Source organism: Coturnix japonica, chromosome 3 (genome assembly GCF_001577835.2).
Source record: "Coturnix japonica isolate 7356 chromosome 3, Coturnix japonica 2.1, whole genome shotgun sequence".
Lineage (NCBI taxonomy): Eukaryota > Metazoa > Chordata > Aves > Galliformes > Phasianidae > Coturnix > Coturnix japonica.
Window position 1 is genome coordinate 55,379,533 of NC_029518.1, and position 12,720 is coordinate 55,392,252.

Consider the following 12,720-nt stretch of genomic DNA (forward strand, 5'->3'; position numbering starts at 1 on the left):
CCTGTATGACATCCACCTAGGCAATTGTGCAACATGTGTGCTGTATCTCCTGTTTCTTCTGCAGGAACAGGTACTCAGGAAAGTAATCCTTAGGAGAATTCTTGAAGGTTTTCTACATATTTCTCTGAAGGAGGAGTGAGCACCCCAAGCAGTTGCAACACTGTGGTAATGAATAAGTGAGGATGCAATTATCTGCTGCAGACTTTTAAATGGGTGGAAACAAAACAATCTCACACATGCAAGACCATATTTTCTTTTCATTTTGTTAAACAAGGCAATCTGATGCATCTTCTATGAAGTTCTCAAAAGACTGCAGGGGAATAACTCAAAATTACATTCCTGATTTAACCACATTCTTTTTCTTGGTAATAACTCTTGACAGAGGTGAAGGATTAACTTAACATTTTTTGGACATACTGTAATTCAGATTGTGATTGAAATGATTAATTATTTCCTCTCACGATATAGAAATTTTAAGTTAGAAGATCTTCTAGTTGATATAAATTTCTAGAGTTAACTTATAGAAAATTGTTATTTTATCCTGGTTTCTGTACAGTCTGTTTTATCAGTTCCTGAGGATAAAAAGAATTAACTAAACACCACTAAAGACTGAAAAAATCTAGAAGGCATGTCAGGTTCTTCTACACAGGGTTAAGATTCTTCATGTCTGCTTTGGAAATGTATGTGCTATGCTCCCTGCTTGGGCCTTAATTCCACAAGAAAATGTTCTACCTCAACAAAGAGAAGATAATGCAAATGTTTCATGAGAACAAAAAAAAAAAAAAAAAAAAAAAAAAAAAAAAAAGAAAAAAAGCACCAGCTAAGTAATCCTGCTTCCCTATTATGAGAAGAAGGCAGTTACTCTTTCAAATGCGATACCAAACCACATGAGGGAATTGTTCCCTCATGTTGGTCATTGTTGCTGTTGTTTTTCCATCCCGAAGAGATTCAGTTTAGGGGAATGAATAGCACTTTGAGTAGCTGTGGGAACCTAGGAGGCGCCACTCTGTATCTGCTACTCTGACAACTGCAGGTACTTAGGTAGCTGCCTCTCTGTGCTTAGCCAGTGGATATGGAATGATTCAGTAGAACCAGATAAATGAAGGGATTCAGTGTCTTATGACAAGAGTTTAATACTCCTGGCTATTCTGTTGATGCCTTTGAGTTACTTGAAAGAAGCTCTGTTCCCTTCTCTTTGGGTCATCTCTTTGCCTGACTCTTCAGTGAAGAAATTACTACAGTCTGTATGTACCTCACTGGAAGCCTTTCCTTATTTTTCTGTTTTTTTTTATGATATAACACTCTGTAGAAATTGCCTTAATATTTTGGTTTTTTGGTTGGTTGGTTTGTTTTTCAGAGCCAGCAAAAGCCCCTGCAGCTTCTCTAGCCACCAAAAAAGCAGCAGCACCAGCACCAGGTAAAGGAGCACAATTCTCCTATTTCTTGTACTTATTTTTGGACCAGTTTATTGCATCATAGCACCATCTGCTGGATTATACAAAAGGCACTGTTTGGTTTAATTGGATTTATTCTTTGCTTTTGTCGGTTGGTTTTGGTTTGGTTTGTCAGTTTGATCTAAATTATTGTGATAGTCCTGGAAAAGTGCTGTCTCCCTGGCCTGTCCACTCTCCCTGCTTCTTCTTGCCTCTAGCAGTTCTCACTGTAAGCTGCTTTATGGATCTATGTTGATCTGTGCTCTTTTTCCTTTTTTTTTTTTTTTTTTCCCATTAATCTACTTCACACATTTATCAAATGAAGGAGCGATAACTTGCATTGGTAGAGACTGGGAACTGGACAAGGGTCAGTGCCAGCCAGTAGTGTTTTAGATTGTCTCTATCACAAAATGACTTGCAGACTTGAAATGCAGCTGATACAGACTGGATTAGGATATATCATACAGTAGTTAATTGTGTGGAGCTGACCTAAGCAATGCTTTTTCCTCACAGTTGCTCCCAGTCCCTGCCTTCTGTGTATGTTCTGTTCTGCTAGCACAACTAGATAAATAGTGTAAACCACATCATTGCTACAGGATAGTTAAAAAATGACTTGAAAATGTATGTGTGGCACAGGGTATTCTGTCTGGATCAGTTTACTAAGTCTGACTCCACAAACATTTATGTCCATGATAATTTCTCAAAACAGCTTTATTGCCACAGTATATTATATAGCTGGATGCTTAGGTGTCAAAACACTATGCCGCAGAAATCATTACATTAAAACCATATGCTTATAATTAATTTATTCCACCTGCATGCATCCAATATTTATGTTCATTTTTGAAAAATATTCCAATGAGTCTGTCTCTTGGCAAGAATGGTGATTGCAGCAATCTGCTTATGGTAAGAAAAAGAGGAAATACTGGCATGGCTTATTATGGAAAAATTAAATGGGTTTGTCTCTTCTGATATAATTCTAAGTATCTTAAAAATGGTAAGAAGCAGTAGTTTTCTTACTTTTACTTTATTCTTTCCCTCCCCAGATATAACTGTTGTCTGAAAATTAATTTATCCCCAGGATAAATCATAGCAAATATTAAATATGCTTGTTTGGCAACATTTTAACTAGACTGCTGACTATTAGTACAGTAAATTAAATACATTATCCAATTTCATATTTCATTTTCTTCCACATATCTTATTACTTTGCAACCTGTGCCCCAGAATGCCTAAAGCTGAAGGTTTATTCCTATTAACAGACTGAGAGCACAGATTGAGAGTACAGCTGGTCATCTTCAGTGCTTCTATAACACATATGTTCTTGATCTTAATATCACTGGTAAAGAAATCCTTGCTTAATAAATTGTGTGCTATTTTTAGCTCCATATTTTTGAGTGGAGAAAGCAGAGAAAATTACTGTGGAATTTTGAAGTCTATGAGAACTTTTTAGTCTAGAAACTTGTGTGTGCTATGGGAAATCAACTTCAATGATCATCTGTTAACTGATATTCAAAGTCAGTGTTTTCAGATGTACTTCAAATTTCCTCTCTAGCTGAGCTGGAAAGAGAATTTGACTTCAAAGGAAAGTGTGATATTTTTGTGGAATCATTAAGGTTGGAAAAGTCCTCCAAAACCACTAGTCGTCATCCCTACCGTGCCACACCTACACATTTCTGGAGCACTTTCTGAGATGGTAACTCCACTACTTCCCTGGGAAAGTGCTGTTATTCTACAGGAAGAAAGAAGAGTTGAGGATTTTTCATTACATTACTCTTCCCTACCTATGTTGTCTTGTGACGTCAAAATACAAACCCTGATGCTCTTTCCTTTTCTTTCACCATGTTCCACGTCTCATACTGATCCCACCTCACTAAATATATGTCTAGAGTTCTTCTTGGAAGAAGGGCTCAGATTTCTTTCAAATGATTTCCTACATCATCCCGTAGGCATGAGACCCATCTCTGCAGGCCAGGTGTGTAGGTGTTTAGCACCTGCCATATTGCACCAGAGGGGAATTTTGATTGTCTAAATGAAACTGGGAAAAGCTCCCACATCACAGTGCACTTATCAGAACCCAGTTATCACTAACACATGGCCAGACTAGTAGTCTGGGTGTCAGCAGTGGTTCATAGGTGCACTGCAACATTCTGTGTCTGCTGGATCTGCTTGACACCATGAAGAGAGCAAGTACATGGCAGTGACAAGCAGGGATGGAAGTGTGTGAAATAGGCTCAGAACACATGGGGATCTTTGGTAAGAACAGAGAGGTTTCTGAGTTTTCTGGTGGGCAGCAAGGAACCTTAAAACCACCAAGCCCCATGTACTCCCTTAACTAGAGTCAAGAGTCTGCATCCATCATAAAATTACCCAGTGTTACACAAAACATTACTGCACATTCTATTGGCATCATTGACTGTGCTTCTCCTTCATGATTTACCATGTTTAAAATCAAACCCAGCTCTTTCCAGAGATATAAAAAATTAAGTCCTGATCACAGCTAAGAATTTCCCTGAAATGATCTTTCAATTTTTAAATTGGTCTTACAGTGTATTTAACAAATTCTGTACTGTCGTGCAACTGCCTAATTTTTGGCTTTTAATACCTAATTTCTCCTGTCTTCCTCTTCACACACATTCAAAAAATCTTATTATTACTCCCCTTTGGTTCATCATTTGAGAAACATTTGCCCTAGAAAATGAGTGAAATTTAGTTGGTATTCAGAAAGAATTAAATTCTTGTTGGCTAAACAAGAACCCTGACAGACAGGGTTCAGATGTCAGCTTCATCGGGTTTCTTAAACTCACTCAGTCAGTTGTAATAGAATTATTATTGTTTTATTATACCTCTGACTTCTTCACTATTGGTAAGAAGAAAGGAAAAGAAAAACAAACAAACAAAAAAACCCAACAACAACCAACACAATAATATTATATAGGATTCCTTTTGAACAGCAGAAGTTTTCTTTTGGTCCAGATTAGCGCAATTATTCCTCGCTCTCACCTTAACTTTTGGAGTAGCTAAATATCTCTTCTCTGAATTGTTTGGTTTATTTCTAGTCTTAAATGTAGAGTCACAGGTTTGGTTATCTTTGCACAGCACACAGAAATTATGTGATCTCCATTTCCCACTAAACAGAAGAAGCTAGGACTTGATCTTCACCTGTTTGTCCCAGAGAGTTTTCCTCTGGTCTGTTAGTGAAGTCTAGCAGCTGACTGCTCCTTGTCTGCAAGGAATACATCATATCCTCAGCAGTTAATACCTTGCTGCTATAGTAGTCTGCCACTCAATCTTTTCTTAATATTCATAGAAATCTATTAGGTGGATGTCGATAAATTCCACAGATTCTTCCAGCCTACTGAGATTTTCATCCCCTCTCAAGTCTAAGAAGCTATATAATATAGGCTTATATATATTTAAGACCAAAAGGTCTTATATTGTACATTGGATCATGTAATTTTATGGTTATTATCCAACTCTTAATGGTAATGGAAAAATGAATTATTGACTTATTTCACAATGAGGGAAGAATTTTCCAATATTAGAAGATTTTACTCTACCATTTTGGATTCTTTGCATTAATTTAAATGGAGCACGAAATAGTTTATCTTACACTAGGCGTTCTAAACTGAAATCCAGTTTTGTCCCTCCATTTTTAAAAACTTGAGTGAGTTACCTAGAATAGTGTTAAAATAATTTTCTAAAAGTCTGGTCACACTATAGTTAACCATGAATAAAGGTATACTTAAAAATGTATCTTTGTTTCTTTGATTATTCCAAGATATTATTAAATACCACAGTGCAGAAATATACTGCTGTAATACTAAAGTAGCATTACTGCAAGAGTAAGGCAGGGGGAGCAAGTAAACTACAAAAAAAAGAAGTGACTTGGTACACTGAAGTAACAGTGATGGAAGTATCAAAATTAAATACTATTTAAATACAAATGAGAATTAAAACGATTAAATGGAAAAGATTTTTATGGAAAATGGCATTTTAAGGGGGTTTGTTCTGTGGCTGGCAAGATTTCATAGCCCTGAATTTGTTTTATGATTAATTTCTCTTTCATCCTGAACTGGGGCCAGATTCAAATCACTTAGCATATCTTTCAGTCTCTCTTGAGTCACGTGTTCAAGCTGTGTTGAATCCAGACTATCACATACACTGTGTGTACAATTACCTTATCATCCTTGGTAATTGGTATACCTTCATTTTTTTAGAAAGGGAATAAATGTGCCTCTCCTTGCCTGTTGAGGCCAAAAGGAAAATAAAACTATATTTTGAGGTGGGGTGTAGTCAAAAGAGGTAAGATTGACTTGAGTTTTATAACACTTATGATTTTAAATATGTGATTATATTACTTACGGAGTTTGTGTCTTTGAATTTCGCAGTGCTTTGTTAGTAAGGATAAATAATATACTTCACTGTGACATTTTTTAGGTATGAATTTTTTATGTCATAGAGGTCTACATCAACTACAGAATATATGCATTCTGTATTCATATACATATGAATGTCTCTGTATCAACGTGATGCTGTGTAGTATCAGAAGTACAAAAAATGCTATTACCAATGTTCAGTCCTAACTCATTCTGCAGTGCTATGAATAACATGATGAGTTTTCTCTCATATGACAGCTGCTTGGAGATTTATATGTTTCAGAACTATTAGTTGCTGATTTTATTTCAGACATACCCCCAGTGTTTTACTGTCTGTCAGAGCTGCACACTTCTCACGCCTTCTGTTGATGTCCTCCTGCATGATTCTGTCTCTTTAGACACACCTTAAAAAAGATTCATGTCCTAGTTAAGGTAGTCATACAAGCCTTTCAATATATTTAACCACTTGCACATCTTTTGACTCATACTTTGAGAACAAATACACAAAATCTTTCAGTCACTGCCTCCTTCTACCCTTTTCTTAGGACAGTCAGCATCAGTACTGAGGTCTGAAACAGGCGCTACTCTTACAGCTTCTGTTCTGAGTTTGGTAGCTTTCACTTACATTTATTCCTTTAGGAACTTGGTGCATTACATTTTAGGATCTAGTTGGATTTTTTTGTTGTTTTGATTTTTTTAATCAATTTACTTATCTAAACTGCATATCATGTTTACCTAGAAACAGGTAAAATCTTGAACTACAATTTATTGTAATTGTATTTCTTTTCTGAAATGTTCTTTAATTTTCAGTGGGTTATAAGTATTGAAAATATCATTGCCTTGTCAAAAGGAGATGCATTATGAACAAGTTGAAGCATGAGCAAAGACTTATCCAAATTATGGCCACTTGCCATAGTATCCTGAGTCTTTTGACTTTTTACCTTGAAGTGGGAGGAGGTTAGGCAAAATTGAATTGCTTCATCCTGCTGTAGTCTAAGAGCATGTACACACCTATTGCGACTGATCCACGGGTGTGGTAATTTGTCCTCCTTTGAGAAGTTCACCTTGAGTAATATAGAGATAATACCCTGGAAGTGCTTGTGGTTCAAATAGATGCAGTTCAGTGCAAGATTTTTCTTAATATAATACAGTGTCCCTGTAATTACTGGGGATTGATTGGAAATACTTATGCCTGAACAGCTTAGTCAGCTTAGTCCTCAAAAGGATGGAAGGACACCTCAGATCCCTATTTAAAAGGAAATACAGTTTAAGGTTTATTGTAGGTAAAGATCTAGTGGCAGATGCTAGCTTTTGGTCTATGATTAAAGAATCACATCGTGTTTTTAAATTACCTTTTTGCCAGCTGAGCATCAAGTTGAATACCCATGCCAGAACTCCTGAGACTAGAGCGACAACAATTTGTTCAATTTCTTCCTAAAACAAGTAGTACTACTGATGAGCTCTGAAAACTGAACTGCTCACAGGGCTTCTTTTTGTCATGCTAGTATCTCAGAGAGTCAATGTGACACATCCGTTTTCAAAATAGGCGGTTCTGTAGTAAGAACTATAGGATTAGCCTAATTTTCTTATTAAGGATTCTGAATCAGAAATATTTCTATTCCAAGGGGAAATTAGGCACTGTGGTTTATGTATACATCCAGACTATGTACTGACTGTGCTACTTCTGGTGGGAAATTGTATACAAGGCCTGCATCTTGCCATTGTCATGCAACAAAAGCTTTCAGTGTTGTTTCCTAGGAGTGACCGAATGTACTCTTTATTTACCTAAACATGCACTTTAGGCGTACTGACTTGAGCAGTTTATTTATGTATGATTTCAGTCCTTGTGAGATGTTTTTCTCCAACTGAGAAGGGATTTATCAGGATAGCAGGACAAAAACCAGAAATCTGCTTTATTTCCATTTACTCCTTATGACGACCATTCCTTTTGATTATCTCAACATTTGCAGAAAACAGTGGTACATTTCAGACTCAGGAGAGGAAAAGTAACTACCGCTCTTCCCAAAGACGGCTTCAACCTTAGGCTTCAGTATAACTGTACTGATTTGGAACAGATATAATATGGTTCTACAAGAAATGCCTTTAAATCTCCTGAGGGCTTCTGAGAAATACTGAGACATTTCTCAGTAGTGAAGTTGTTCTTCTTCAGTTATCACTTTCTGTTCATTAAGCAAATCTACGTATTCAATAGAAATTCATTTACATTTTATCTAGACCTCTTTTTTATTTCCTCTTTCCAAATATTTTCCCCAAATATTTCCCCACATGCCCCAGCTTTAAAATACATAGGTACTGATACCGAAATCTGCAGAAAATGATCTTCCTAATCAGAAAAGCTGTTTTTTATCCCCTGGAAAATGCTAATTTATAGACGAGCAAGTGTGTGTGACATGATTTCACCAGAGGTATTTCCCTGGTGTGTTCTTATTCCACAATGAAATATATTTGTTCAGTTCATTATCTTTATCATTTGAACTGTATGGTGGCGGTGATTTTTACTGTGAATTTCCTTACAGTGATCCAGTCAGTGAAGCAGTAGTCAGATGTAGCAGAACAAGTAATTCTGGGGAGCTGAAAAACTTTGATTGGTGTAGGGTGAAACATTCCTGTGTGGATTATCTCAGATCTAAAAACATGATCCAGCTCATATTTCAATCTTTCCTTTCAGTGAGAGTCTAAAGGAACCTTTTCTACATCTTTTGGTGGTTTATGCGTATAATAGTTTAGTTGAAAGGATATCTTGAAGAGCTTTATTGCTCTAACTCATTTGGTTTTAACTACCCAACAAGCTGTAAAGGACTGAGAGGGGAAATGACAGGCACATAGCCTATAAAGCAAAGATTACATAACTGTATCAACCTAACTTTGTGCTCTTAGAATTTAAGTATTCTACACACTGCACAGAATATATATTTTTTTCAGCTACAGAACACAATCAGAATTACATTGGTTGTTTGATGTTACATGTACCAGAGAATAAGAAAAGCACCTGAAATGCTATTTATTTAAACTTCTTCCTAATCAGTGCAAGTCTGCAATAGGATTTTTTTTAAAGAAAACTTCTTCTACTTATCCAGATTAGAGCATAACATCCACACTTGCATATATAGATTTACAAATCAGAATAGAATGTCAATTCTGATCTCCTGGGAGATGGTAGAGTGCCACTGTTTCTGACTGTCCATCCTGTTACTGAAGATTAAAGTATGCCACAGCAAATGTGCCAGCCTGTATGCTTTTCAGCACTGTTGGCACTTTAGGAAAGGGTCTGGTTTAGGGAAAACTGAGGATGCAAGTTCAGTTTCTCTGCTGTGTCCCACTTGCTTATGTGGTGTCTAGAAGCAAAATAGACCTTCTATGGTTTTAAGAGAAGTTTATCCATAACTTTGCCATTTTTTTCATGAAAGAGAAAAGCCATTTATCGAAATCTTGTTTACTTAGATGATAAAATACCAAACCAAATCAAGTCTCTACTCCACATATGTTTATATATGCTTAGAGTCGACAATATCATTAGTTGTGTCATACTACCTACCTGTTAGCAAAATAAATAGATAAAATTGAAACCCAGTAATAATATGAGGCCTAAAAGAAAAGATTTAGACATGAAGTTTATGGCTCATGCGATTAAACATTTCATGTAATTCCAGTGTAATACCAAAGGAAGAACCACTTGAAATATCATATCATCTTCTATTCAACAGAAGTGATGCTAAACATGCAGTTTTGTTAGTTATTGACTTCTTTTCTAATGTACTTTGTGATAATGTGCTTCTTTGCAAGGGCTTTTGGAAGTAACACTTTTATAAAAAAGCTCTTTGTAACTTCCTTAATGTTTACAGTTTGAAAAACAGGAAACAAAGCTAAAAAAATGAAAAATGTTATACTTTGCAAAAAAAAAAATAATAAATAAAATGCCAAGGTTTGCTAATGTCATTCTGTTTTCTGATCTTCTAAGGCCTGACAGCCAGAGGGAAAAATAATTACTAAAGTCAATTCAAGTCAATTGCTAGTCAATTATTAAAGTCAATCACTAAAATAGATGTACATTGCTTTTAGTTTTCAGGAAGCAATCCTAAGCTAAAGAAAAACAGAAAACCCCATGAAGCCAACCAGAACTTTTCTTTCACAGAATGAGCCCTAAAATACCTGTATGAAACTAAATACTCCAAAGAGTGCTCTGGCTATGCAAAACAAAAGCCTCAGCTGTTAAGATTATACTCACTGAGTCAGCCAAAGCAATTAGTTCCAAACTGTCACTTTTTGCTTCTTGTCCTCTTTGGCTTTTACTGGGATTGCCACCCAAGCTAGGACGTCATGAGAAAAATATAAGGTTCATCCAGATAATTAGCTGCCTTTCCATTCTCCCTGTACCATGTATTCATATTGCTGAGAAAATCATATTCCCAGCTTGTTGCTTGGCCGCAGCAACACAAAGCATGAACTTTTTCCATTGTCTCTCATGTCATATATACAGTGTGTCTGTAAAGCACCAAAGATAATTCAGTATAAGGTACATTATATAATAAATATACTAAAAAGTACTTTATGTAATGATGTAGAAGCTGAGTCCCTGATTTCAGGCAACTAGTCCTTGTGCTTTGAAGTGCAGATTTTGACTGAACAAAATTGCTTATGGCGTTGTCATGACATTATGTCACTATTTTTTGTGAAAGGACATAAAATTAAAATCTTTTGTGTTTATTTTTTGTTGCTGTTTGTTTGTGTTGTTTTGTTTTTTGTTACATCTCAAAACAAGCCTCTATCTACAGGCTATGTTTTGCTTTAAAATGTATATATGCTGGCTTTCCAGATAGATAGATTTAAAAACTGAAAAGAACTGAATATTTCTTTGTAGATTGAACATACTTTACATGATACAAATATACTGTGAGTAGGAGTATGCAGTAATGACACATTGCATTTAACAACAGTTGTGTTTTTTCATAATTGGTATTAGCCTGCCTTTACAGATATCAATTATTTTCATAGTTCTGCATGATATTTATTTCTTTTTGATGCCCACTGAACTTCTAGTATTAATATCAAATATCAATATCGTATTGATATTGAACTTGAATTAATATTGAATGTAAATCCTATTCACATTAGTATGTTATTGGTCAAAATATATTATTTTCTAATGAAATTATTTTTTGCTTGTTCAGTTCAAGGATAAGTCGTATTTAAGGACAGCTTTATTTTATAGAGGTACATCACAGTCACTTTGAATATGGAACTTTATGCCTTGATTCTGAAGTGTTTAAGGCACCATTATTATACAACAGCATTAATACAAATAACTCACATAATAAACATGGAGAAAATGTAGCATGAATGGATGGATGTTTGTATTTAGTGCAATTTAATGCCATTATCTTTTTCAATTAGTCAGCTCAAATATTTTGAATGTAGAATGTCCTGTGTAGATCAAATGCTGGACACACAAAAACTTTTACTTAAACTTTATTTAAATAATCCATAGGCACCACATGCCAATTTTGAAAGCTGTATTTTGGTGGGTTTTGGTTGTTTATTTTTGGGGTTGGTTTTTTGTTTTGTTTTGTTTTGTTTTGTTATTGTAGACATTAGTCTTCAATGGTAGATGATGCTGAGTTCCTGAGAGGCAAGTTCAGTACCTCCTCCCTCTTCCTTATGCTTGGCTGTGTACTCCTTTAGAAGGAGTTTGGATGCAAATCCTGATCATAAGAGCCCTTACAGAAATTGCTAGTAGAAATTTGTAAATCCCAGACATAGTTTGCCTCAGGGTGCAGGTTTTAGGTGGATGAAGTTTTTAGCTGCACATCCTAGACCTTATTTTGGTGATAAAGTCTGGTCTATAGCTGTAAAGCTGCAATGGCTGGATGAGATCACAGAATCATGTTCTCCATACTCTGTGACAAGAAGCAAGTAGCACATCATACTTGCCCATAGAGGCACATATGGCAGGTTCATAGGCCACCATGAGGTAAAACTGCATATATTTTAATTCTCACTGCTGATAGGATTCTCTTTAGTACCTTACAGTATGAGTTAAGTCCTTTGCTGTCCAATATTAGCAGTTAAACTGACCCTGTTTGCATAGTGTGAAAACCACCAGGGATAAAGAAGTAAATGATGATAACTATAAAAATTTCATTTTGATGTGCCAAAAGGTAGAGAAAGGCTCATCTAACCCAAGAGACCAAAGCAATATTTACATCCAGAAGTCACTGATAACATGAAAATTACTATCCAGAACAACCAAGTAAAACAAGAAAATGAAACTATACTTGTATTATTTTTCTTTTTCAGAACAACACAAGAAAGAAAAAAATGTGGATACTGGTGAATATTCTCATTTTTTTTTAATCTGACTTTCCAACAGTCTTACTATTTGAATGTAATTCCTGTCATAAGTAAGTATTTGTTCATGTTTATTTTAACAGCCAAAACAGCAAAGAAGCACGTAAAAGCACATGGTAAGATCTGTGAAAAACAGTAAGTTTTAGAGTCAAATTTATTGGGTTTGATTTTAGGTTCAGGCAGGATTAGTTAAAGGGACAAGAGAACTAAGCGATAACAATCTGTCGGTTTAATTGGACCTTCTTGAACAAGTCCACTGACTCTGGAGCAGCCATGCAGACATTTGGCCTTCTGAAACTGAGATCTTATCAAACATAGCTGAGAACAATCGGGATAAGATTGTTTCATTTCAGCTTTTTAATGACTTATATTTTCAGAGAAGAAGGGGGTCTGCTTGGAGATTAGAGCAAACCTATAGAGAGCAAAACACAAAATAAGAGCTTTGGTATTTGGAGGGGAAGAAGGAGGCATTGTTCTAGTTTTATTTCAAACATGCACACATTTTATTGCTGTAGCTAGGTGCTCTTATTCCTGACAGGATT

General features: G+C 35.7%; 1 protein-coding gene across 9 annotated transcripts in view; it reads left to right on the forward strand.

Moving 5' to 3' along the window:
• Positions 1-12,204, forward strand: part of TRDN (triadin) — a 139,185-nt gene extending 126,981 nt beyond the window's left edge. For all 9 annotated transcript variants that reach the window (XM_032443724.1, XM_032443723.1, XM_032443726.1 and 6 more), the window contains 2 exons: positions 1,358-1,417; positions 12,128-12,204. In XM_032443724.1, coding sequence (XP_032299615.1) covers positions 1,358-1,417; positions 12,128-12,189 — 122 coding nt within the window. In that variant the 3' untranslated portion in view covers positions 12,190-12,204. The remainder of the gene's footprint in view (positions 1-1,357; positions 1,418-12,127) is intronic.
• Positions 12,205-12,720: the final 516 nt, after the last annotated feature.